This window comes from Python bivittatus, unplaced genomic scaffold (genome assembly GCF_059951505.1).
Source record: "Python bivittatus isolate LINGU-HERP-01145 unplaced genomic scaffold, Pbiv_v1 ctg000030_np1212, whole genome shotgun sequence".
NCBI lineage: Eukaryota > Metazoa > Chordata > Lepidosauria > Squamata > Pythonidae > Python > Python bivittatus.
This window is the reverse complement of record NW_028277031.1, coordinates 4,025,826-4,052,253: the sequence shown is the minus strand read 5'-3', so window position 1 is coordinate 4,052,253 and position 26,428 is coordinate 4,025,826. Positions and strand designations below refer to the sequence as shown.

At 40.0% G+C, this 26,428-nt stretch overlaps 1 protein-coding gene across 2 annotated transcripts in view; it reads right to left on the bottom strand.

Moving 5' to 3' along the window:
- Nucleotides 1-26,428, bottom strand: part of USP7 (ubiquitin specific peptidase 7) — a 71,973-nt gene that overhangs the window by 28,718 nt on the left and 16,827 nt on the right. For both annotated transcript variants that reach the window (XM_088152846.1, XM_088152852.1), the window contains exons 2-6: nt 9,981-10,085; nt 5,506-5,704; nt 3,936-4,074; nt 3,158-3,246; nt 1,371-1,479 (exon numbers count right to left, since the gene is read on the bottom strand). In XM_088152846.1, the coding sequence (XP_088008972.1) occupies nt 1,371-1,479; nt 3,158-3,246; nt 3,936-4,074; nt 5,506-5,704; nt 9,981-10,085 (641 nt within the window). The remainder of the gene's footprint in view (nt 1-1,370; nt 1,480-3,157; nt 3,247-3,935; nt 4,075-5,505; nt 5,705-9,980; nt 10,086-26,428) is intronic.

Sequence of the window (26,428 nt, the reverse complement as noted above, 5' to 3'; positions counted from 1 at the left end):
CACCCCAGACATTCACATTGGTCTTCAAGATCAACAGGTCTCAAAAGACTCATCTTCCATTAATTTATTCCATCCCCTTTTAAAGCTGTCCACGCTAATGGCCATGTTTTGTGGTGAGGAATTCAGGTTAACAGTGGTTAATAATAGGTTTGTATGAAGTTGTGCTTTCTTTTATCTACTCTAGTTCTCTTAATCAGTTTCACTGGCTGACCTCTGGTCCAATTGTCAGAACCACCTCTACCTGTCCACTTTCTTCATGCCATAACCGATTTTTAAATGCCTTGATCACATCTCTCTTCAGCCATCCTTTTTCAAAGGTAAAGACCCTTAAACTTTCTAATCCTTCCTCCAGAGAAGGTGTTTGAGTTCCCTGATAATTCTGATAAAGCACTTTTTTGGGCTTTATTACCCCTTTCTTTCAGATGTGGTGATCTTACTATACTCATCACAGTAATTTAGTAAAACCAGTCATATGAGGATGGATGGAGTAGGGGTGCAGAAAAAAGGAGCACGGTGACATGAACAAAGCCTCCAGTTCCTCCTTGCCCACATCATGGCTTCTCAGCTGTCCAACACAAAGCAAGAAAACACATTCCCTTCTCTTCTACAAGTGTGGGGGGGGGGATGGTTGGACAGAAAACATCTCTTTCATGAGTTCTTCACAGAGAAGAAGAGCACCCTCATCTTATATAAAAGATGGCTGTTCCCAGCAGTTAATATTTATTTATCCTTTCTGTAAAGCCTGATGAAAACAAACATCGAGCAGGAAAAACTCTGGCAGATACTTATTGCTCAGGGAGAAAACTAACTTAAAACCTAAAGGCAAAATTCATAAAGAAACAAAATGCAAATAGCAGCCAATTTAACCATGCTTTCTAAATTTTGGGCCTTATATAGGGAATTTGGGACCTTATGATAGTCCCCAACACTGGGTATCTCTCAGATGTAGTTTTAGAACTGGCAATCAGGGATAAAAATGGCATTGCCCTCCTCCTTTCACTTATTTGGATCTCCATTATCTTCACTGCTGCTAACACTGCTTCCAAGTGCTTGGAAGAGCCCTGCTTGTATGCACGAGACACAAGATTATACCTAGGATGACTGTGCACAATCACACTTGCTGTTTTAAAAGCAGGGCTACCTCAATCGTACAAAGAGAATGAAACCGGTAGGGAGGGGAAAAAAAACTCTAGGACAGAACAAACAGGAACTGCAAATTAGGATTCCAATGTAAGGTAACTGCAAATATGGTATTACCTGTAAACCTAAACACAAAACCTATTGAAACAAATGTAGAGGATTGTTCCTAATATTTCTTCTCCAATGCGACAATATACCAATACCGGCAAGCAATAGAAGTCTTTGTTTACCTTTCGTAGTTGGTTTGTGAAAAATAGTGTCTGTAACAAACTGTTCATGTAACAGGTTGCACCCTGGTTCTTCAGCCCCACATATCCTGTGTGCTTTTTCGAGTCCCATCTGAAATATGTATGGAATTGGGATAGAAGAATTGGGCATACAGAGATTTTACACACACACACACAGAGTGAACATTTGTACTGAAATCAAGCTAGAAGCATTTCCATCACTGAAATCCAGCTGGTTTAAATTTAACAGTCAGCAAATTGCACATCTGTTATGGAGCAGTTAGGTTAACATTACACATGTTCAGAATTCTGAAATCTTTTCAAGACTTCTAACAAAACAACAACTAGAAGAAGAGAAATATGAAACAAAGACATAGCAAGAAGAAGTCACTTATGTGAAAAATGAAAGCTACTTTGCTTGGAAGCTGTGCTTCTGTAAAATGATTTGCCCAAAACCGAATGATTGAAGGTACCGGTCAAATTTACGACGACTGAGCCTGTACCTATTCTACAATACAACCACTTACTGTGGGAGGGGGAAGATCACTGTGTAGACAACTGTGACCTAGGTCAGAATGAGATGTGATTCTTCCCTTATTACCCACACTGTAGGCTCCTTTACTAAGGGAAGTCTTCTCTGACCTGCAGTTTCCACAAAATACAAGGCCTTTGGACTCAGTTCTATCAGCCTCTCCAAGCAGCCGGAGTATAGTGTACAGGTATGGTGGTGGGTTACCTCTGTGTCTCAAGATCAGCAAGGATGACAGGGAAAAGTGCATGCAAATCTCAGTTGCAAAGGAAATTGGGGAGACAATGAGATCAGCATAAGAAGCACACTTAAGCATTTCATGTTCAGTTCAATGCAATATGATTCTGCTGGCTTTCTGAAAAAAAAACTTGGTGAAGATTGCTGGGGGGGGCAGAGGTTGCAGGGTTTTAAAGCTATCAGTTTAAAACTTCTAACTGTCTAGGCATATATCACTGGCTTTTCCGCATGAATAGAAAAAAAAACAGGCACTAAGGTTACTAGATACAACACTTTAATCGGCTTCCAGCTTTGCATTATTTGTGCAAATGTTATACAGAGGAATACATTTCCCTACCCAAGACCCTGTTCAATGAAACCCTGGGAGGATCCCACAGGATTCATTTCTTGGTTCTGAAAAGCAATTAAGGAAAGGAATCTACAGCAGCCTCCGCTTTCTGAAGATGGTCCTTTCTTCTCAGATAAATACAGAACTCTGGGAAGGGATGGAAAAAGCTGAGGTACCACTCAAGGAAAGCAGAGGAAATTCCTGCTTCCTGAAGCTGTGGGTGCTCCATCACTGGAGGTTTTCAAGAAAGACCGGACAGCCGTTTGTCCAGGATGGTATGAGGATTCCTGCACTGGGCAGGGGGTTGGCCTAGGTCACCTCTAAGATCCTTTCCAGAAACCAACTCCATTTGAAGGAAGAGCCTATGACTATAATCCCTCCTTCTTCCATTCTATGTCAGTTCCTTAGAAGGAAATTGTAAACATGGTAGGGATTGTTTGTTAACCCTGCTAACTGTTAGGCAAGTATTATGGAATGTGAGAAACAATATGCATGAATATGGAAGTAGGACTTTGATTCGGTGAATGAAAATTAAGGTAGGAAAATAGGGGTTTTTTCCTCTTAACTCCGCAATTAAAGAAAAGAGAACATTTCTTAAAAATAACCCATAAGTCCAAAAAGGAAAAAGTTGCAAAGGAAACAGGTAAACAAACTACTTCCCCCCCAAAAGAAAGAAAAAGAGCAAAGGCTACTTACGCTACACCATGAGGGGCATCAGCTTGAACATAAACTTCAAAAGTTACTTTGTCATCTTCTATATAGCCTTTATCTGGATCAGTAACTTCCTACCAAAAAGAAAAAAGGGGAGGAAAGGATTGAACCAAGAACATCAAGATCAAGCACACAGTAATCTTTTGGATGCTTTACAAGTAGCCATCTTGAAAGGTCATATCTCAATCTGAAGCTCAGGTCAATATAAACATAAATCAACGTTTACCACTGAGTTCAAATGATATGGGGATGTCTCAAGCTGTCAACAGATGGCCATTTCTATAAATCAATAGAAGCCACTGATAGCTTGACAACTGCAAACACAATAACTGAAGGGCAAGGGGGACTGGTGGGGCGGGGCAGAGAGCCACTTCTATTACAGCAGCTGGAGTGGCTTCCTCTCTCTCTTCCTGGTCAATAGAGCTGACATGGTATTTGTGCCCATAAAGTAGTCTATGAGCATTACAGCAATCTGGCCAATGTCTCAGAATGTTTTAAGGAGACTCATAAGGGTCGCTGGATTGTACTGTAGTTTGACTCCAAGGATTTCAGATTATGTATGTTGCTCTATGTACATCAAGCAAGTTTTACCCTCACAAAAAATTCTGAAAAATTATTTAGGCTAAGAGGGGAGGGAGAGAAGACAAGAAGGCCAAGGTACCCACGAGCCCCGTGCTGGGATGGGTTCTGAATCTGGGTTGTGGTGTATTCTAGCCCACCCAACACACCGTGCTTGCTCCCGTACTGCCAAGCAGTTACTTACACTCCAAGACATAAAATTGGAAAAGCCCCAGTCATTTTCCTTATGAAAGAATAAGTGGCTGATACGACGACTGAAAGATTTCTCATCGTCCTTGTAATTTATTATCTTGAGTACTGCCTGCGCATGACAAGACCATGACCTGCAACAATTAGAGAGATAACACTTGACATGCTGAGTTGCAGAGAAGCCACTCATAAATTGTGCTTTACTGAGCAAGCCCTTCTTTCTTTCTTGTCACACCTGGATTTAAAACTTTCTTTTGGTACTCTCAGGGGGGGATAGCAGTTATTAATATCCTGGAAGCAATTTATGAAAAGCTGCTCTTTCTAACAAAGCTGTTTATTTCATTTTTTTTAATGTTGCTTTCCATACACATTTTTCATCTCAGCGGATCATTTTCTTCTACAGATAGTTAAAAATGCTACAGTTTCTCTCGAGCAGTTAAATACACCTTGAAAACTTATATTTCTACTGACCGAGGAACAGCAAATCATAATGATAAGAAATAAAAATTCCACTGAAAAATAATTTTGTTTATTTAATGGGAATATGACATTATTAAATAGGTGATAATGTGAAAGTAAATTCTGTACTGTGTTGCCCACCTAGTTTTCAACTTTTGATTATATCTCAAAGTTCAGCCGCCAGAGAATAAATGGAAGAAAGTAGCCAAAATATTAAAGAAACCAGATGGCTCTTTTTGCATCCCATTCTGCTTTGTTAGAACTACAAGGCTTAAAATGTAAATAAGCAAAATTGAGCAATCAGCTAAATAAATAAATGACAACCATTTAAAAATGTTTTCAAAGTTCTTTTATGTTCTTCATAGCTCAAAACCATATTTGCCAGTGATCTATTTAGGTTTGTTTATATTTTGAGTTGACAAAGAAATTAAAAGGGAAATTCTTTAATATAACTGTCCTGTTCTGCTGAAGAGCTTCTACGTTTACTGTTTTTATGAAAATGGCAGCAGCCAAATGTTTCAACACAAACAGGTCATTCTGCAGAAATGCAGATGTGTATTCACAACCAGTATCGCAACAGAAGGTACAATAATGTGCGTTAGTATATCAAAGTTAAAATTCAGTATAGTGCATCTTTACGTGATGCAAACCCCCCCCCCCCAGTACTAGTTATTTTCATTAAATGGCCCAGATTAACTGCTTGATAGGGTTGTGGGAAAGTGTTTACATTCCCAGTGATTGAGGATTACCTTATTAATTGGTGTCTATAAATCTATAAATCAGTTATCGTGGCTTCTTCCCCAACAGCAAGGCTAACAATTCCCAACACCGTGCATTTCCATGTCAAAGTCTGGACTGATAAAAGTCATTGTTCTCGTTATATTCTCTGGAGCTACCGATACTGTAGCCAACACCCAACTTTCAAAAATGATGAACAAATCACTTGCATATATGCCCATGTACAGTACTGTTCTGATTCTGCCCCTGCTTGCTGATGCCCCAGGCTGTATACATTATCATCTGTGAAGCACCATATCCATGTGCAGAAAATGTTAAGATAATGCATTAAAGAGAGGAGCTGTATATCAATTCATAAAGGGTCTTACGTGGAATCAGACTCAGCGTTGCACTGAAGAAAGAATCCTACACTTTTTTGGTGTGGCCTGTCTGGGTAAAGCCGTGGCATCACCATGATCTTCCAAGGCAGGTTCCGTACAAAACAGGGGGGACTTAGGACTGATTCACTCAGCCGATTGAAACGCTCAACCGTGAACTGAAATGTCGCTTCCGACCGCCAGCTTGTGTCTGAAAAATATGAAAAGAACAATTCAGAGTCTGCAGCCTTGTCCGTGGGCCTCCAAGACAGAATTGAGGCCAGTGGAACATCACAGTCTGCAGCAAACTTGCCAAAGCATGTTGTACAGGTACAGAAAAAGAGATCCACAAAACGAAATGGGAGAATTGTTTCTCAATGGTTTTCAAGCATTACTGCCCTATGATGAAATTCTCAGGCTGTGGCAATTGGTTTTGTGCTGCATTTCCATTACTTACTGAATATGAAAGTGAACCTTAGAAGTGGGGTGCAGAATTCAGAAGCTACTGCACTGCTCCTCAGCCTTTCAGCAACAAAATTCCATTTAATCCCCATATTGCTCCATATCTACATGAAGCCAACAGGAGAGGTTATTTGGACATTTAGAGTAGGGCGTCATCAGCCTCAGACTGATTCTCAGCTTTCTTTTCCGCATCCTGCATCCGCTTCTATGAAAGCAGCGAATGTTGTGTTGATTTCTTGGGGCTGAGACATGTTGGGTCTCAGCTGACAAGCAGAGCCTTAGTCTGGCCAAGACACGCTTTGATCCATAGGAAAGCTGTTATTCTAATTGTTAACAAGACATGTCAGACAAAAATCTCCAGAATCGCCCTTTGTAGTGGGAGACTGTCAGTGCAATTATACAGCAGAGCAAGTTAAAGTAAAATTAAGATTCTACCACCACAAAAAAATATACAGTATTGGGATACAAGTTATACAAGATGCCTCTATGACAACTTTACAACGTGTAGGTTTTTATCCTGTTACATCATCACAGGCACTGTAAGTTTTCAAGCATAAATATGTTTTAAAAATAACATACACTTGTAACATAGATCTAGATAAATCTTTCCAGTCCTGATTTATGTTCACTCACTCAAGGCTGCCAAAAACCCCAGAAAATTAGAAGGTAGGAGGACATGGTTCAACTTCATTTCCAAAACATCACACGCATTTAACCTTTTAAAGTAAATCATGAGTCATTTTAATTTGAACTCAATGGCACTCCTTTAGGAAATACAGTAAGTGGTCATAAAGCAAAATTCAATGAACGTATTAGTATTTTTGTATTTTATATGTACTAATTCAGTTTATTATTGAGGTATTTTGCCAAAAGATTTTAAGCAACTTTGGTGTAGTGGTAGAAGGGACCAGGCTAGAAACTGGGAGGCTGTGAGTTCTAGTCCTGCCTTAAGACACAAAGCCAGCTGGGTGACCTTGGGCCAGTCACTTTCTCTCAGCCCTAGAAAGGAGGCAATGACAAGCCTGTTCCAAGTGTTGCCGACCTGTTCACAGAGCATCTCCAATACTCAGCTTGAATTCACACACCATGCTAAGCAAATTTTGATTTAACTGTGTTTTGTTGGACAAGCCAGGTTCACACATAACATTAAACCATAAACTACAATTTACAGAGCACAGGAGGATTCATACATCGCTCTAACCCAAATCCAACAAAACATATTCTGGCTTAGTACAATGTGTGAACCCAACCCAACCTCAGACTCCGAAGTGAATTTTAATGAGGAAGGGCGGCTCTGCTTCTTCTGGCCAAGTTCCCCATTGCTGGAGTCAAGGTGCCATTCTAACTAAAGCCACGTCTGCTCAACAGTAGGCAGCTCCATGCATCACGTGTGATTGACTGCTGCTCGGGAGGGTGGTTTAACTTTTTAGAAAACCTGTGGCAACAGTCCAAAAATGGTTCCCGTGCACTCTCATTTTAGCAGAAAGCTATTTCACGCACTTTCTTGAAGAGGTCCCAGCCCCATCACCTCCTGTCCAAATAACAGATTGACCTACAAACATTATCAAATAACATGGACAAGAAATGAGCAGAAAGATTACCAGGAGCCCTCCACCTAGCCACCTCTGGTGATTTAAATTTAAAAAACGCCCAGCCTGTGCAATAAGGGAAGTTTGCTTTCCTCAGCCCGAATGTTCGTTCCCTGAAAGGACACATGCAGCACAAATGAATTCAAGCCAGGGCACCCCCTTTCAAGGGTCCTTAACTAAGTTATCCACTCCCCAATTATTCCTGTGCTTTTGATAAAAACATCTTAACTACTGTAAAATTGCTCATCTGGTAACTTTTCTCCAAAAGATCCTTCAGGGCACAGTATAAGATTATTATTGTTATTTGGTTCACATATACTAGAATTTTTACCCCCAAGGTAGGCAACCCTCAATTGAGACGATTCTTCCAAGAGAAGAAGAGAAACATACTTGTCTGCCTGGGTTACCCTATTTTCAGCTAACCCATGGGTTCTTAAACTGTGGGTCATGATTTCCCAGAGGATCATAAGCAATTTGGGAGCGGTCACCCTTTAAAAAAAAAAGCTGACTGGGATTACTCAAGTGAAATGGGAATGCTGTCAAAACTCACTCCTGCTTTGCCTGAGCATGTTCACAGTGCACTTATAAAGACAAAGCATGTAGCAGAACTTGGAATAAGTTTTGAGAGATGGCTAAACCTGTGGGTCCAGCCATCCATCAAAATCTTCTATCAATCAGAGCAGTCCTGTGTCAGGCAGACAATTTCCTTCCAGCTGGTGACGTCTGGTAAGGCATGTCATAGAACATTTGGCGTCTTTGGAGAGTATAAGTGCACGTGTTTACTATTTTAATCCTTTTAAAAAACATTCCTAGCCTTTTGAAATGAAAAAAGGTTTTGCTGGGGGGGGGGTAAGAAAAAAGCTAAAATTGTCAAGAAAGCATAATGAAAATTACGTATCTTTTAGGGGTAATGTTTATTTCTTGCCAAATTCAAACACAAATGAAATCATTTGTTTTATTTATGAGGGATTGCACAAATTCATTTTAGGGAGTTGTAGTATTCCAGTGTTTGAAAAACCCTGGCAGTTAACCTAAATTATCTTCTCATTGTTATATTATTTTAGTGAACAAAAACTACTTTTTCTTTCAGGCACATATAGTAACAATAAACAGTATTATTTAGAATATGTATGGGAAACACTATCTTAAGGCCTGGTTACTTGTACAAGTATTTAAATCTTAACTTGTGTAGTTTAATGTACTTCAGTTTATTTACTCTGTTTTATAATACAGCTTATTTTGTATCTGCTGAACTGCTGTAACTTATTTTACTAACGTTAAGGTAACAAATACTTTAATACTAAAATGCATTCTTTTTTCATTCCATAGCACAAAATGTATTTACTGAAATAAGCTACTTGCACAAACGAGATATAATGTGTTACCACTGCTATATTTTCCTATTAAAAGAAATAGCATAATTTATTCTTTAAAGAAAAAAGAATAAACCTTTATTTTTAATTAATTTGTATCTTTGAAGTTTATCAAATTAAAGCCACAAACAAAGAGAGAATTCAGCTTCTTGAAAGAACAGTATGAAAATTTTATGAATAAAATAAAATATTGCTATGTTATGTTCTCATTGTCTAACCAGCCTATCAATTATTACGGAACTGTAAGGGAATTACTCATTCAAGAGTTCATTAATAGCATCTGATTATGTTCTATTGGATCAATGATTCCTAAGAAACTATTAGCAAAAATTGTTGGTTTGGGAAATTTCAAATCCATTCCCTATATAGAATACCTATTATTTGTTTTGTTTCATCTATCTGCGCAACCGGATGATGAATACTGGGAAAAGAAATTCAGTCCATAAAAGGAACATGTGTAACATGTTTCTTAATCTAACTGGAAAAGAAGTAGAAAACAGTAAAAAACAAGGGCTACAAGAACTCTGCTGTAACAAAAGTTTGCAATATTTGGGACTTTTTAACTTAAAAATAAGAAAAGCAATGACAGAAATGTGTAAAATAATGCACTCTGCTGAGAGGGGCTAGAAAGACAGTTTTTTCCTTCTCATGTAATCCTCGATGACAATCCTAGAATCTGGGTTCATCCAATGAGGATGAATAGTGGGAGATTCAGAACAGATAAAACGAAGCAATTCTTCACATAGCATATGGCAATTACCATGTCCAATTGCAATGAATCCCACTAGTTGTTTACACATCATGTGGGGAAGTATTTTGCTTTTTCTGCCCTGAATCTACTGTTAATTTAACTTAATAATTCTGAGTTATGAAAGAGGAAAACTTTGTTTATCTGTATTATCCGCTATACACTTCATTTGAAACGTTTTAGAAGTTTTCTTCTCTAGTTTAACAAGTCTCAGTACATAGAAGAGCATATAAACCCCTCAGGGATTGACTACTTGCCGAAGAAAACAAAGCCAGCTTTCCACATCACCACCAAAATGAGAGCAAGTTGACTCACCATCTTCCATGTCTTCTTCTGTGTTATTGTGACCATCAGCCATGGCTACATTCCCATTGATGACTGGATTTTGGGTGATTCTTGGTGGATCATCAGCATCTCCAGCTTTGGAAGACAAAGAAAACAGAAACAAACAATAAATCTGGACTGTGCCATCAGTGTAGACCAATACACAGAAGGAACAGATAAAGCTGTTTTCCCCGATCTGGCACCCTCCTGGTATGTTGGGTCTGCAGTACTAATGTTACCATGTTGGGGGTGGGGAGGTAGGGGGCAGTAGCAAGGGAAACTGTATATTAAATTCAAAAGATAAAAATAGCATTAAATGTAATAGCCACACAACTGTAACACAAAATCAATATCCATCTTATTAGTTCACTTGAACCGTCTCTTCTTGCACGTAATAAAAGTGAACAGATTATCAATTTATCAGCAGGTCAATACTTTTTAAAAAGATATTGCCACTCTAGCTCTACAAATTACACTTCTAGCTTTTTCATCTCTCTCTTTGCATGACATTTCTGTTTGTATTATTAATAAAATACTTTAGCTCATTTTTCTGAAAAGTAATCACAAAGAAGGGAACAATAAACACTGTCACAACTGTTTGATGACAGCCTGCTCTTTCTCATTTTGCTTCTACAATAACCCCAGCTTCTTCTTTCAAAAATTACTCAGAATCACTATTCATGTTAAAAGTTATCAAATCATAGGTTTACACTGCTTTTCTTCCAACAGCCTAATCTGGCAATAGATGTAAAACTGATATGCTCTCTTTTTCTCATTACGTGTCAAGCATTTGGCCTTCCAAAGATATTCAGCACCCAGGACAGAGCTTCGGTTCCCTTCATTATACAGTATTTACCACCGAGTTATATTACAGTACTACAGGTGGTGACTTCACTGATCATAGGGAAAACACAGGGCTGTGTGTGTAAAAAATTCCAGAAGAGAAGAGAGAAAAGAAGAGAAGAGTTGAGTTGAGGAGGCATGCCATGTCTTACTGGAAAACTGTAAAATTTGCTAAGCACTTATTTTATGTACTTAAAAGGAGCTTTCTTCTGGAAAAAACAAAACACAGTCGAGGCCTTTAAATCAATATTGTATGTAGAACCCTCCATCAACCCTACAGCCAAAGATGCTATCAGCACGAGAATAATATTTACCAGGAAAATTGCATAAAGAATTAAACCATTCCTCTCTTTGTGCTGCTAGATTAAGAACAGAGTTAACATTTTTCCAGAAATAAATAGAAGAGCTAGCTGTACATAAATTATAGTTTAGCCTTTCAGCACTCTAGAACTGTCTCATTAATATTCTCTTTTCCACTACTGACCTACTGTTCCTTTCTGCTTTGAAAAGTTTTCCAAGTTACTTGATGATGCTACAAAACTTTATTATTTGATGGGGTAGCTCCAAAATCTAAACTTTTTTACCTGGCACTAATGGAAGTAATGGGTTCCATTTTAAATTCTCAATTTATTATTAGGCAGAAACTAACTTTTCATTGTCCTTCTGATGGAATGTCCTTTTGTTTAGGGCAGCTTTTCCAACCCTGTGGATTCCAGGTGTTTCACTACAACTCTCATCATTCCTAGCTATCATAGAAATTACAGCCCACTGTAACTGGAGGCTACTAGGAAAGGCTATTCTATTTAAAAGCTAGTCTATTATTATCACCAAAACACAGCTTATGAATTGGAGACTTGGTGACCTGTAAGTAGTTTGACCTCCTTCATTAAACTACTGAACAAACTGAAGCTGGTTAAAAAATTGTTTAAAATCTATGGGATGGTCTCTTTTTCTTTCAGACATGACCAGACGTGTTACAATTTTTACCAAAGCTCAATTAGTAGTTATAAACCAGAGTTTAAGGAGCTTTTACTCCCAGACCTCTAGAAAATGTCAAAATTGCCACCATAAACTGAAACATTGTGCTATCAAAGAAGCCTGCCTAAGAGACTTACTCTGACAAACTGCTCAAATCTGATTTAAACCTCTTCGTGCTCAGTGGCAAGCCTTATTTCCTCAAAGGTATGTGCCTGAACATGTGGCTCTGTCTATTTTTATGAAATTATTAGACTTGTTCATGTGATATGATTACACAGACAAATTCTTTCCCAACCTGGTGCCCTGCAGATTTCAAATAATCACACAGTTGGAAGGGGCCACTCAGGCCATCAAGTCCAATTAAGACTCCAAATTAAAGCATTCAATAGTAGAGAATCTCTGTAGCTCAGGGTTGAACTGTGGAGTCCTTGGTGCTCTCTGAGCTCGGTTGGTGCCTTGCAGATGTTTCATTACCTGATTAAGTAACATCATCAGTGATGCTGATGAATTAAAGCATCCCTGACAGACGGCTCTCTAGCTTTGCTCCAACACATTCAATGAAGGAGCCCGCACTGGGTAACTCGTACTGGTCCCACTGTCAAGCTACTTTCTAGAAGGAGTTTTTTCCTAACTTTGGACCAGCCTATCATCTTATAAAATAAAAACACCATTTCGTACCTGCTCTCTGAAACAAGAGAAAACAGGACTTCCTTCAAATAAGGAAATGTGACATCCATTTTAGTACTTTTTTTTTTTTTTTTAAAGACAGAAGACTTTTATCATTATTATTTTGAAAACAGAAACAAAGATACATTGGGAATATGACAAGTTACACAGGAGTTTCCTTTAAAAAAAATGAACTCACAGATTTTACAAATCTGTGCCAGAATTATCTTGAAATAACAGGGAATAATTGGGTGTGTGTGATGATTGGGCTTTTGCACACTTTGCTTGAGGCAGCCAGGTGAGCAGGGGAAGAAAGCCTTAAAAGCCTTCTGGAACATTTACTGAACTTTGGGATTGAGTGTGCAGACTCTGACACCAAGCTGAGGGCCACTTGCTCAAGTTCCATGGGCTCAGGGAATCATATCCTTCAAGTAAGGAAAACTAGCCCTGATCCCGTCTGGTCCCTGAAGGGTATTATGGTATCCCTCTTCGGTCTTCGCAAGGGTAGACATACCCAGTTCCTTAACTGTCTCCTTGCAGCACCTATGCTAAGCTCACCGATTTGGGAATGGGGCATTCCAGAATTCCACCTCAGGACGATGCCAAACCTTCTCCCAAGCACACTGTTCCAGGAGTGGTTCCCAAAAATAAGCCCTCCAAACCAGGAATGGAACATTCTAGAGAATGTGAGAATGATCGTTTCCCCCCAAAATTCCAAGAAGCTTTCAATTCAGAAGAGTGACTTCCAGTAACTGCCAAATCATCCCTCTGGGATGGCATAATCCAGAGGAGGTTCAGCACAGCCTAAAAGGGAAATGGAACATTCCTGAGTTCCTCAAAACAGTCCAGTCCCAGATCAGCTGGTTTTGCACATCTTCAGATCCAGTCTTTTGCTCATCCGCATTAGTCTTCTTTACATCTATTCCAGTTTGTCTGAATCCTTCTTAAAATGTAGTGTCCAAAACTGGATATAGAACTCAATGCAAAATGTGATGAAAGTAGCTTCCCAGATAGGAAGATGAGATTTTTTCCCGTCCCAAATAATTAGACACGACATCTTACATTGAGGAGGAGAAGACACGTGAGTAGAGATTCAAATAACTGCCAACATCACTGCTGAAAAACATGAATGCCTCTGAAGACTGGTCTGAAAATTAACCTGGTGCTTTGCAAAGGCTGTTCGCCAGGGTGAATATGGCCTTTTTAAAATGCCTAAATTGATTATTATTTATTCTTCTCCTTCTCTCTCTTTTTCTCTCTTTCCTGTCCAGGTACCTCTTCCCATTGTCACATATTTACCCTTATTTTTTTCCCCTCTTACATTGTTGTTGTTTTTCTTCCTTTCCTTTTGGGGAATAGCCTTCCTTTCAAATATATGGTACGTTTTGAGATTTAGCAACCATTCTGATGCACCCTTTGCCATTGTCATCACTTACTTTTTCAACATCCTTTTGGCCCATGCTATTAGCAAGCCAGATACTTCACACACTATACTTATAGAGTTGATTTCTTGTGGTCTCTGGAGTCTGTTCTGGCCCTCATTGCTAAAAAGTGGTGGCACAATTTCTCCTAACTTTGAGGCAAAAAACCCTAAGACCCTAGTGAAGTGCCATAGTAGGCCTAACAAAGTTTTAATAATAAAGCCCCCTGCCCAAGGCTAAAGAAAAAAATAGCTCCAGGTGCTATAAATCACAGCTCTACCCACTGGGGCTCGAGTTCTCAAAGATGTAAGTGGATCATGGCCACCAAAATGTTATGCCCCGTCATAAGCAAGGACTCCTCATTGCCTCTATTAAATTCATTCTGTCATTTTCAGCCCACTTCCTAAGTTTATTAAGGGTTTTTTTTTATTCTAGGTTATTAGCTGTCTCCTGTAGTTTTATGTTACTTACAAACTGAATAAATATTTATTGGGCTACAACTCCAAATGGACCGGCCACAAGACCACCCAGCAAAATAATGCCTCGTGTTTAATCTACAGTACCATTCAATAAATGAAAATAAAATACATGAAAGCAATGAAATGACTGTAGGACTCTACAAGCTACACAATTAAAAAGCAATTTCAAAAGCTAAGCTTAAAAGATGCATGTTTTCTAAAACCAAGGGGAGTGAGATCTACAGGTAACTTTTAAAAAGTGCTTATTTCACAGTTGATCTGACACAAGAAAAGCCCTTTTATGTAGAGCTGATTTACAGAAATCTCTGAAATACCTAAGATACCATCTAGCAAATATCAGTAATTTGACAGGTTCAAAACCCGACAGTAAAACCCTTCCCTTCAAGCCATAAGCTGTTCAGGACTTGAAAGATAAACCCACACTTGAGCTCAGAAAACAACAAAAGAGCAATATATTGGGAAAATAAAATCTCCAGACCATTCACAGATTGGCAACCTAACGCTGTAATCTCACCTATGCAAAAGGCAGTTTTTTCTTATTTCAGATGGCTCACTATAAAGCGGGAAAAGAAGCCATATATTAAATTAGCCCAAAGTGATTAATGTAAGTAGTATATATGCTTTTACTAGTAAATACATGCCAGTTACCAAGCTCCTGAAGTTTGATCACGTGACCGCATGGAAAGTGACTTATGACCAGTCCTTGCACTTAGGACCATCACAATGTCCCCACGGTCACATGGTCAAAATGTGGGCGCTTGGCAACTGGCATGCATTTACAATGGTTGCAGTTTCCTGCGGTCACGTGATTGCCATTTGCAACCTTCCCAGCTGGCTTCCGACAAGCAAAATCAATGAGGAAAGCAGGATTCGCTTAACGACCATGGCAAAAGGTTGTAAAAATTGGGTGCGGTCATGTGATGCCTCACTTAATGACTGCATTGCTTAGTGACCAAAATTCCAGTCCCAATTGTGGTCATAAGTTGAAGACTACCTGTAGAGCCACACTGGGCCCAAACTTCCACAAACACCTCCAGATAAATGTGCAATATCTCAAAATAGCTCTCTTAAGTACAAAAGTAGTTACAAGAGTAACAGCAGAAAAGGGATTTCAGATTCTTCTGGCAGATAATAAAAGATAAACAAACACATCTCCTGAAGCATGTCACTAATATGGCTGAAAAAAATCCCATGCCTCTTATGAATCTCAGCCTATAAAAACCTGCTATCTAAGAATGCAAATTATTTTTCCATTGAGAATAAATGTTTTGATAAAAATCTTCCTTATTTACCGAAAAATGGGTTTGATAAACATGAAGCTAATTTCTGTGACTGTAACCACCCAGTGTGATATATGGGCATGGTGCAACGCAGAAGATTACATCAACTTACTGGAAGTAACAACATACAGTGTTCACAGTCAACCATTCTGAATGTCACAAAATATGGTTTGCAAGCTCCCCTCTCCAGCCGCTCATAGGAGGAAGCTCTAGGAAGAAGCATTTATTTGCTGGTTAACCCTATTCCATGGTTAAGGATTATGTAGAAAACAGCATCTGGAGGCAACTGTATCTGACTAATGTTTTTGTGAACACTGAGAAATATCTAACTGATGAGTGAAGCTTAGCTTGGATATTAAAATCTCACCTGAGTTGAAGACATAGAGTTCAAGAAGGCTCATGTCGATTTAAAAGTGACGGCAGGTAGAGGTCGTTCCTACCAGTGCAGAAATGTAGTGATAAAAGGTGGCCTAACATCTATCTATTGTGTCCAACCAGCTTGAGGATCAGCTACATCACCTAGAGAGTTGCAAGAGAAGCGATTAACCCACCCAGGCAACGTCCAATGGTTCTCAAGATACAAGATAAGGCTTCCTAAAAAAACAGGAAGCATTTCAGGAGATATAAAAGTATAAACATCTTCGTAAATTGGGAGGGGAAAATCCCTGGGCCATCTGTGAATGCAATGCTTCAACCATTGACTTCTTCATCTCATGTTTAGTCTTAGGGTTACTGGGCTGTTAAGCTGGAAGGAAGAAAGGAACATCCCTTCCAAGGCACTGTCTCACTAATACTGGCAAAGTGAAGAGTACTGTACGGTGGGGATATATTTGTGACTGACTCATGCTCTCTTTTATTTAAAACCCAGTAGCTGCAAAAGTTAAGGCAACGAGAAAATCCAGCAAGCAATCTTATGGCAACACTACCCTGTACTAAGTGGCTCTGCAGCAGCATTATTGCCTTAGCAGCTGGTATGCTCCTGAAAATGGCTCTTAGCAACTTTAATAATGAGACGATGGCTAAATTCTACAAGGCAGTTCTATAAAATGCCGGGGTTTTTTGGACTGGCCAGCATAAAGGAACATTCATTAAAAAGAAAGAAGGGGGGTGCATCACCCAAATCCATTTAATAGTAGTAGTTTCCCCCGTCCCCAAATTAGCACACCTTTACTATGCAATAGTTTCAGAGATTACGTTAAATATATTTACATAAAGGATACAAGTATAGAATGCAATTATTGGAAAAAAGTAGCAGCCTAATCATCAAATCTAGAAATAATCCCTATTACAAAAGCAAGGTTTTGTACAATTCTGAGTATGTCAAATAACTAATCTAAGGGAAGGCAACACGATAGAGGCAAATATACTGTTGCTATTTATTTGCCGTTTTTCAAAATAACTCTTCCAAAGCGGTTTGCAAGCAACTGTAACTGAAAACAAAACATAAGAATCCCTCAAAAGCTCAAGGCGACATCTTGAATTCATGCTTAGACCCGCTAAAATCAATGCTAACTTACCCTGCTGCGATTTACTTAAGCTCTAGGATTTCAGTAGATGTACCTTGACTAAGCTTGAATCCAAGCCAACATGAAACCAGAGTTACTAGAGCTGATTATGGCTATGGAGGAACATACAAAGAGAAGGCTGGCACTTTCTCATTCTGTGACGCGTTATGGATCTTGCGGAGGAAGTCTGATTTTATAAACCATAACCTTCAGGTTCTCTTGGCCTGCTAAAAGTACCTAGTTTTTCTATCTTGAGGAAAGGCAGGGTAGCTACTCTATAATCCTTTGGTGGGAAAAGCAGAATGCTGGACTCAAGAGTTCCATGGCAGTTGCTGTTGCTGAACCTTTGCATCAGCCAATGGCTGAAGGCCAGCTTTCAAAAAAAGCTCTTATCTGCATCCAGGAGTACATCTTAACAAAAAGAATAATCAAAACATCCAAACACTCATTGGAAAACAGTGCTTTTCCAGCTGTGATACATTAAGCAATCGTTTAGTTTCTAAGGGAGAAAACTTAACGTAATTTAACATCCTGGCCACGTCGGACAGCAAAGAAAGGACACCTTCATAGCCACCCCATGTGTGTATACTCAGTGAAATGTCTCATTGAATTAAATGAGGCTTATTCCATGATGTGTGTATGGAGAAAGAGTGCAACCCAAACACACACACGCACCCATATTCTGGATAAGGAAGAGATCAACTAAAAGGTCTTGCTGCCATGCTGAGTTTTTTCCTGATACCACAATGCTCATGATTTCTGAAAAGAATCTTCATTGCACAAAAGAACAGCTAAGCAATGCTACATTTAAAAAAAAAAAAAATCACCGTTATCCCAGGAATCAAATGTCACCCTGCTAAATAACTGGAACATATTGCACAAAAAAATAACCAGCTTAGGAATGACCTAGGAGAATGAGCAAAGGATGCCTGTTATGCTCAGGAATCCCATAAAGACATGTGGAATAATAGAGATTTCCTAGAGCACAATGTCCTTTGCTACAAAGAAGAGTGAGACAGCAACTGCTAGCATAAAATGGTGGGACACAGAAAGACATTATTGGAAGTTACATTCCATAATTTGGGGGGGGGGGGCAGATCCGTTCCTGGAACATGGGCCGATTCAAGAACTCTAGAAGTGGCTGGCGTCTTACTGAAAGTGAATCTTCCAGAACATGTCCAGAATATTTGGCGGGAGGAGGGGCAGAAGGTTCTCAGAATGGACCACACTGTTCTGCATACGGGTACTGAATTGTTGCAGGTCCAATTGAAAGTGCTGGGACTTTGGCTCCTAATATGTACAGGACCTTCTCTCTTTTTAAGAGTTGGCCCACTTGATCTGGAGAGACACATGAGGGCCCCCAGCCTGTGAAGTCAATGGAGTGGGGGCCTGACATATCTTCTCTATAACTGACCCCATACAATGGCACACACCCCCTCTTGAGATAAAAGGCGCCCAAATCTTCCTGCCTTTTGTGAGCCATTGAAAACCTAGCTGTTCTACCAAATATTTGGGGCCTAATGGTGCATGTGTTGCCTTCTAGATGTTTGCCTGTTCTGGTTTTAATTATAGATAATTAGGCAACATTATCCATAATGCATTTCTATCCATAAACAAGCAGAATATTTCTATTCATAAGCAAGTGGAAGCTAAATATTTACTACAGAAGCTAACTTAAAAGTAAAGAACTTCCCTATATCATACATTTATCTCACATTAAAAGTTGTATGTCTGGTAGTAACTTCTACACCGGTGCAATTTTGTACAAAAAGGAAGCGCATATTTTTCATTGCATTAGGCATGACAGCAACAGTTTAAAAAAAGCTACTGATTGTGAAGAAAGTGTCCAGAGCTTGAGGCAAACAGCAGAAATAATCCATGGTTTAAAATGTTCCCTGGAACAGGAAAGTTGGAGGAAGCACCCGCAGCCATGCGCTCTGGGCCACCAAGTGTTCATCTAAGTTATATATGATTAAGATGTTTGGAATCAACCCTAAATACTTCTCTCATGAGGAAAGCAGCAAACATGAATTAGCATTGTTTAAACATTATGTGTAGAAAGGGCTTCAAACTGTCCTTATGGCCATTACACAAGCATGCATTCCTTTGAAAATTCATGCAGAGGCAGAATGAGAGCTGCTCCAACCAGTCCAGGATCCTGCCAATGCAGATTCTCTGAATACAGGTCAAAGTCATGAGAAGGCGGTGTTCCAACATGGCTGAGGCCAAGGAAGATGCTTTTTTAATGCCCTTCCCATGCAATCAAAACCTCCATATTCTATTCAGCAACCTACAAAGTGCCATGACCAAATACAAATCATCCCTTACATTCCATTGTGGTTGATTCAGAAGAAGTCACCACCTTCATGATTATTATTATTATCATCACAGGCCTACTAAATCTTAGCTTCGTCCACAAACACGTACAGGAAAGAAGGAATGGGGAAAACAGCCCCATTTCTGGGCAAAATAACGTCTGTGAACAAAACAAGGTCACTGCAGTTAATAAACCAATACAGCCTATTGAACATTATGTAATTTGTCTCCTTCCAGGGACTTGCAATTAAAAAAGCAGAAACTGAAATAAAAAGCTGCGTGTGTTTGATGCAGTGCTGTTTTAAGTAACTTTACAACAATGTGGTTTTCCATGATCCAAGTTTCTTTTCTGACCCTGAAACCGGGAAAGCAGGTAGAGAAGTTCCTTGATTTGAGCATATAAAGTTAGAGCCAGCAAATCATATAAACATCTTAATGCAGATGATGAAGATATATCAGAGTTAAAATAGTGTAACATATAAATGTTTGCATTTTTAGAAGCCTATTAATTCACTCACCACTTCCCTTGGGTTTTAATGCTCTGGTTTGAGTATTGTGAGAAATGTTTTAACTGCCGGTGTTCGCTGCATTTATTGATGCTTGATTATCGCACTTCATTTTTATGTTTTATTGCATGTGATTTTAATTTCATAAGCCACTTTGGAAAAAAACTGTTCTTGAAACCTGTCTAAAAATAAATCTAAGTAAATTTCATCCTCTTATTTTTGCAAATATTTATTTAAAATATTTTATATTCCACCTTTCCAAGCCCAAAGAAAACTTCCAGCAAAAGGTGGCCAGGGGAGAGGGGGACCAGTGTTCTGGGCACACAGTTCCTCTGTTTAGCAGTTCATACTGTCAGGAAATTCTCCCTAAAACTGTCTGAATCTGCCTCAGTTTCCCCCCCTTGCCTCTTGTCCTGCTATTGGTTTCAAGAGACAACAGATCGCCCCCCTCTTGCACATGGCAATCTTTTAAAATATTGGTAAACCGCCAGCGCTTCTCCGTCCAGTTTTCTCTACTGCAAGCTAAACATCCCCAACTCTACCCACTGCATACAGGGCTTGGCTCCCAGATGACAATTCTTATTATGCATATCTCCTCTGCATAATAACAGAGGATATCTGCATATCTCCTCCGCTTCAGTTTTGCCATGTTTCTTTTAAACTGTGCTGTCCATAACGGCACAGTATGCTAAGTACAAGCTAGCTAGTGAAGAGTACAATAATTACACCCCATGATCTGCACGCATTTCTTCTGCTAAAGCAGTTTGTTCATCTGCACTAGACTTTTCGGCTGCTTGCTCAAATTCAGCTTGTGGGCTACGCAGACTCATAGATCTTTATCACACACACGCTGACCACCCTAGATTCTACAAACTGAAACATATATATTTGACATTTTCTTCAGAGGTAAAGTGAACAAAATATCTTCACCACTGAATTATCTCCTACTGGATCTGGCCCAATGTTCAAGCTTGTCAGGGTCATTTTGCAGGGTGGTCTGGTCTTGTAAGTTAAACCAACCTATCCTGTACATCATATTGAATAGCACTGGTCTCCATTTGAAGCAGCCTTACAGGATGATGCAAAACCACTTATGAGCATCCTTTAGTGCAGCTGTTCAACTACATGTGATCCACTAGTTACGCAACCAACCACTTCACATGTCTCTGTCTTAAACACAAGGACATTATGACAGACCTTCTCAAATGCCATACTAGCATCAAGGTATACCATATTTGTAGCATTCCCTTGGCCCACCAACTCATCATTCTGTAATAAAAGGAGATAAGGTTAGTCTGACTTGATTTGTTCTTAGCAAAGCTGTACTTGCTCCTGGAACAGCAGCATTATTTTCTAAATTCTCACAAACGTGCATTCATTCTAATCTCTTGCTCAATACAGACATTAAATTAACTGATCTGTACTTTCCCCATCCTCTCCCCATTTCTCAGTATCACAAGGAAAATTATTCCAGAAATCCACTACATTTAGCACCTCTTGTTTCACAAGTATCATGCTTATTACAGTACATTCAATATAGTATTTGTGTCCGTACTTCAATGAAAATAAAAGGCAGATATAAACACTATTTATGAATTAGTGTCCCAGCCACTTCTGAAAAAATAGAAATCTTTAAACTAGCCTCATAGACAAACCCACAACATTTATTAGCCTACACAACCTCTGACTAGTTGCAAGGAGCTAGCCAAAGAGGAACAAAAAATGTCTGCTGTCTTTTGTTACCTCCCATATTTTTATCCTGGGCATAAAGGGCCATTTGATTTTGGTGCAAGGTACAAATAACTGACAAAGTGTGGCCCTTCCACCAGCAAAATCATTTAGTCATCTGCATGCACAAATTTCTGTCACCCCAATAGAGATATTGCATTTTTTGTATGTACAAAACAAGAAACATACTTTATTTTGTGGTTCTGTCAAAACAGGCACTTGGAACGTTTCAGGGTGGCTGTGCTCCGAGAGAACAAAACTCAAAACAGCTCAAGGGTTTTTGGCTAAGAAACAATGGGAATGCAGAGCAAGACCTTCTCTCCTTTGTTTTTCACTCCAGGACATGAACCAAATACAGTTGTACGTGAACATGAAGCTCAGAAACCCAAGTAAAACATAAGTAGTACTGTAGTGCTCTTTGCATTTAGAACTTCCATAAGTTCAGCAAAGTTAGCAACATTTGTATATGAAGTATGCAAGGTGTGCTTTTGCAAATACATTCTTCTAACTGCATTTATCTGGTTGTTTTTGCAGTTACCTGGGATTACCTGAGATGCAGTATCTGCTATACAGCTCAGCCAGCTGCTCCTAATCTCCTTTCCTTAACCTGAGCCACTTCAGCAACCAGAGCCCTCCACTGGGAAAGAAGGTTAGTGCACACGATGCACCCCTTCACTCTTCAATGCAGAACCTGAAGCATAGAAACAGCCTTGGCCAAGAGGGGGTCAAAAAGACATCTTGACATTGCACAACTGCCTACTGTTTTGGCAGCCAGCTGAACAGCAAATACATGGAGTTCTACCTGGTCTGGAAACCTTTAGGGTTCAAACATCTAAGCAGAGTTCAATCTGGTGCTGATAAATCTCTTTTCCCTCCTTCTAACATACATACATACATTTGCAACAGTAGGTTTTAACAAAATTTTCTAACATACCATTACATTGCTTTAAAAAATAAAAACCTAACGAATTACTGAAATGGATTAGTTTTGGATCAGCTTAGGGGTTGGAAGTGGGGGCAGGGTTGTACAGTGGTTCTTTCTCCTCCGAGGCTGGTTCCATTTAGTACTGGTAGAGGAGAGAGGCCCAGCTCTAGACTCCTGTACTGCAGGCTGCCTCAGGACCCAACTTTCTCTCCACTCCTATTTAACATCTACATGAAGCTGTTGGGTGAGGTCATTCATCAGCACAGGATGAAATATCAGCAGCATACTGGATGATAGCTGAACATATCTGCTCCTGCCTGTCCAAGTAATGCCATCAAGGTTCTCTTTCAGTGCTTGGAGATTGTAGGGACCTGAATGAAGAAGAAAATGCTTTGACTCAACCCTAGAAAGATCAAGTGGCTGTGGGATCTGGAGATTTTCCATCTCTGACTCTGGATGAGTTAGTACTCCCACAGGCAGAACTGATGCACAATTGGGGGTTCCTCTTGGAGTCACAATTCCTGCTTCGGGAGCAGGTGGCAGTCACGACCAGGACAGCCCTTGCGGAAATTCATCTTATTGCTCCAGTTGTGCACATTCCCAGAATGGGAGACTCTACAGGTAGTCCTTGCTTAACAATGGTAATTTGGACCGGAATTTTCATTGCCAAGCAATGCAGTTGTAAAGCATGACATTGCATGACTACGCCACTTACTGACAACAGTTTCAGCAGTCCCTGATTACTGTCATTAAGCAAATCACTGCAGGTTGTTAAGCAAGAAACTCATGTCCCTGCGACTTTTTAGGGCCAACTTCCCCATTGACTTTGCTTGTGGAAAGCTGGCAGGGAAGGTCACAAATTGTGATCCCATGACTGTGGGATGCTGCGACAGTTGGAAATCCGGGCCAGTTGTCAAGCACCCAGATCACAATCACGTGATCCTGTGGGCGCTGCGATGGCCAGGACTAAGTTTGAACGGTTACTGAATGAGTGGTTGTTAACCAAGGACCACCTGTACTTGCAGTCACTCATGCCTTAGTTATCTCCCAGTTGGACTATACAATTTGCTCTACATAGAGTTGTCCTTTAGGAGAATTCAGAAGCGGCAAGTGATCCGAAAGCAATGGCACATGCAGTTTGGGGCACACACCAGTACCGCACATAACATCACTGCTTTGTGAGCTGCGCTGACTTCCAGTAGACTTCTGGATGCAATACAAGGTTTTGGGTGTCATCTATAAAACCATGCATGGTAACATCCATGTTACCTGTGGGACTGCCTGTCTCCAGTAGTTTCCATTCATCCCACCAGATTTGGCAGGGTAGACATTTTCTGTGTTCCTCCTGTGAAACGGTATCATCTAGTGGGACCCCAGAGGCATGCCTTCTTTGTTGTGACACCTATCCTTTGGAACAGCCTCTCCGCCTGAGAGCTGAATGGCCCCAACCCCGTCAGCCTTTGGAAGGCATTGAAGACCTGTTTTTTTCCCCTCAAGCACTGGGGCCAGGATGTTAGCTGAGCCTAAGTATATATGTATGATGCATTATGGAAGAATTTTGCTAGGCACCTCAGCTGCATCACATTGCATAGTATTATATTGCATTGTTTTTATTTTGTACTGTTTTATGGCTTGGTACTGTTAGCTGCCCAGAGTTACTTGATTATAAATTCTTTAAATAAAAATATTTTTTAAAAAATAATAAAATTGGGATTATTGTATTAGCAGACTCCTGGACCTTCACGGCGGCTTACTAACTTCATTAAGTTATCTAGCTTGTCCTGATCACTGGTCCATCTTGCAAGTTTCTCCAGGCATCCAGGAGCTAAACAAGCAAGACAATGTAGGCCCTTGACAAAGCACCATATTTGTTTCATCCTTTTATTTACAGCTCCTTATTCTGTGCTATCATTTAACCCTAAAACTCTCACAGGAAGCCTAGTAATAAACAACTGCTTGGGAGCAATCAACTCTAGCCCTCACCTTTGCTTTCAATTTAGGACAACAGAGTCAAGAAAGGGTTACTACATTGGAGCTTTGCAGCTCCATAATGTAAATCCTAAGAAAGTACAATACAAGTCTGATAAACAACAGGTCAGTAGATACAATCTGTATCTTATTACAAGCAGTAAGTACTGTTCTATCCATTTGAAAGATGTTAGAAATAACTCTGAGTGCAAATCAATCAATTATATGTTATTTAATATTAAAAAGTTCCTAACAGGAATTGAAGGACAAAGTTCTTCAAAAGCATTATTTCAGAGGAAGGAGCTTGGAAGAAAAGTTTATTTTATTCTATCTATTTATTTTAAAAAATACAAGCACCTGCATTTTACAATATCACTCTGGGCAAAGTTAAAGCCAGACACCCTGAAATGAATACAGTATGTTCTTTTGCCGCAGTAAGCCAGAGTTTCAGAGAATTCAGGGTTACTATATATAAGCAGTGTATTGCTAGATATTACTCCCATTTGGTTCTTCCAATCGCTTGGAGAAACTAACAAGATGCTTTGTATCTTCTGCACTTTGTTTATTCCAGTGTGAAAACTGGAAACTCTGGAGCCCTCCCCTTCCCCCATTATATTTGCTCTTGGCTTCTGATTTCTGATTTGTTTGGGAGTCAAAAGCTAGAGATCCCAGATCACACATCACAATCAATACATCATGGAAGTAGTTTCCATGGTTTGCTTCATGATTTCGCTGGCAAGGGATTATAATCTAGTAGGACTGTGTGCACTGGCACAGTATCCGTTCCCATCAAGCCAACATTCTGGCTTATCATGACACTGCAGTTTTCATGACTTTAATTTCTAAACTTGAAACCTGCCAAGCCTGTATTAATTCAAACTCAAGAATCTGGCAAGACTAAACTTATTATTTGTGGTTAAAGTTTTTTAATGACTGAAGCAGTAATGAACTTTCAGGCTGAATGAATCCAATCGGACGCTCAAGTCATGGACCTGCTCCTTCATAAATAGCGTAGCCCCATCCAGATTAGTGTAGGGGCCACTAAAGAATCAGATGATTTTTGGCACTGCCATCTTGTCTTGCTGCTTCATTTCTAACTGATGGATGACACCTCTCAATAGTTTCATAGGAGAATGGGGAACCCTGTGGTACCCCACGCTGGAATGGCCAAGGGCTTCAATAGTGGCTCCCCACTAATACTGACTGGGAATGTCCTCTTAAAAAGAAGGGGAACCACTGTAGAACAGTGCCAGATCCCAACCCTTGCAGATGATAGAGAAAGATATACAGTGGTACCTCGGGTTACGAACGCCTCTGTTAACGAACTTTTCGGGTTACGACCAGCTCCGGCCGCAAAAATTTACCTCGGTTTGCGAACTCCGCCCTGGGGTATGAGCAGGATACGCGGCCATTTTCCCTCCCGTGACACGGTCTGCGGCCATTTTTCTGCCCCGACACGTGGTCCGCAGCCATTTTCCACCCCTGACACGTGGTCGTAGGGAGGGGGACTCTCCCTCCAAGCAATAGCCGCCTCCCTGTCCTCCACGCCAGAACGGATTAACGGTAATTACATTGAACCTTATGGGGAAATTTCCTTCGGGTTGCGACCAATTCGGGTTGGGGCCAGAGTCACGGAACGAATTAAGTTCGTAAACCGAGGTTCCACTGTAATGGCTAATAGTATCAAACGTGGCTGAGACAACTAAAAGAACCATAAGAGCTCCTCTTCCCCTCCATCCAGTTCCTCTCAGAAATCATCCACAAGCCAATGCCATATCTGGACCCAATCCCTGACAACTCAAAATCCAGATAATCTGCTTTGTA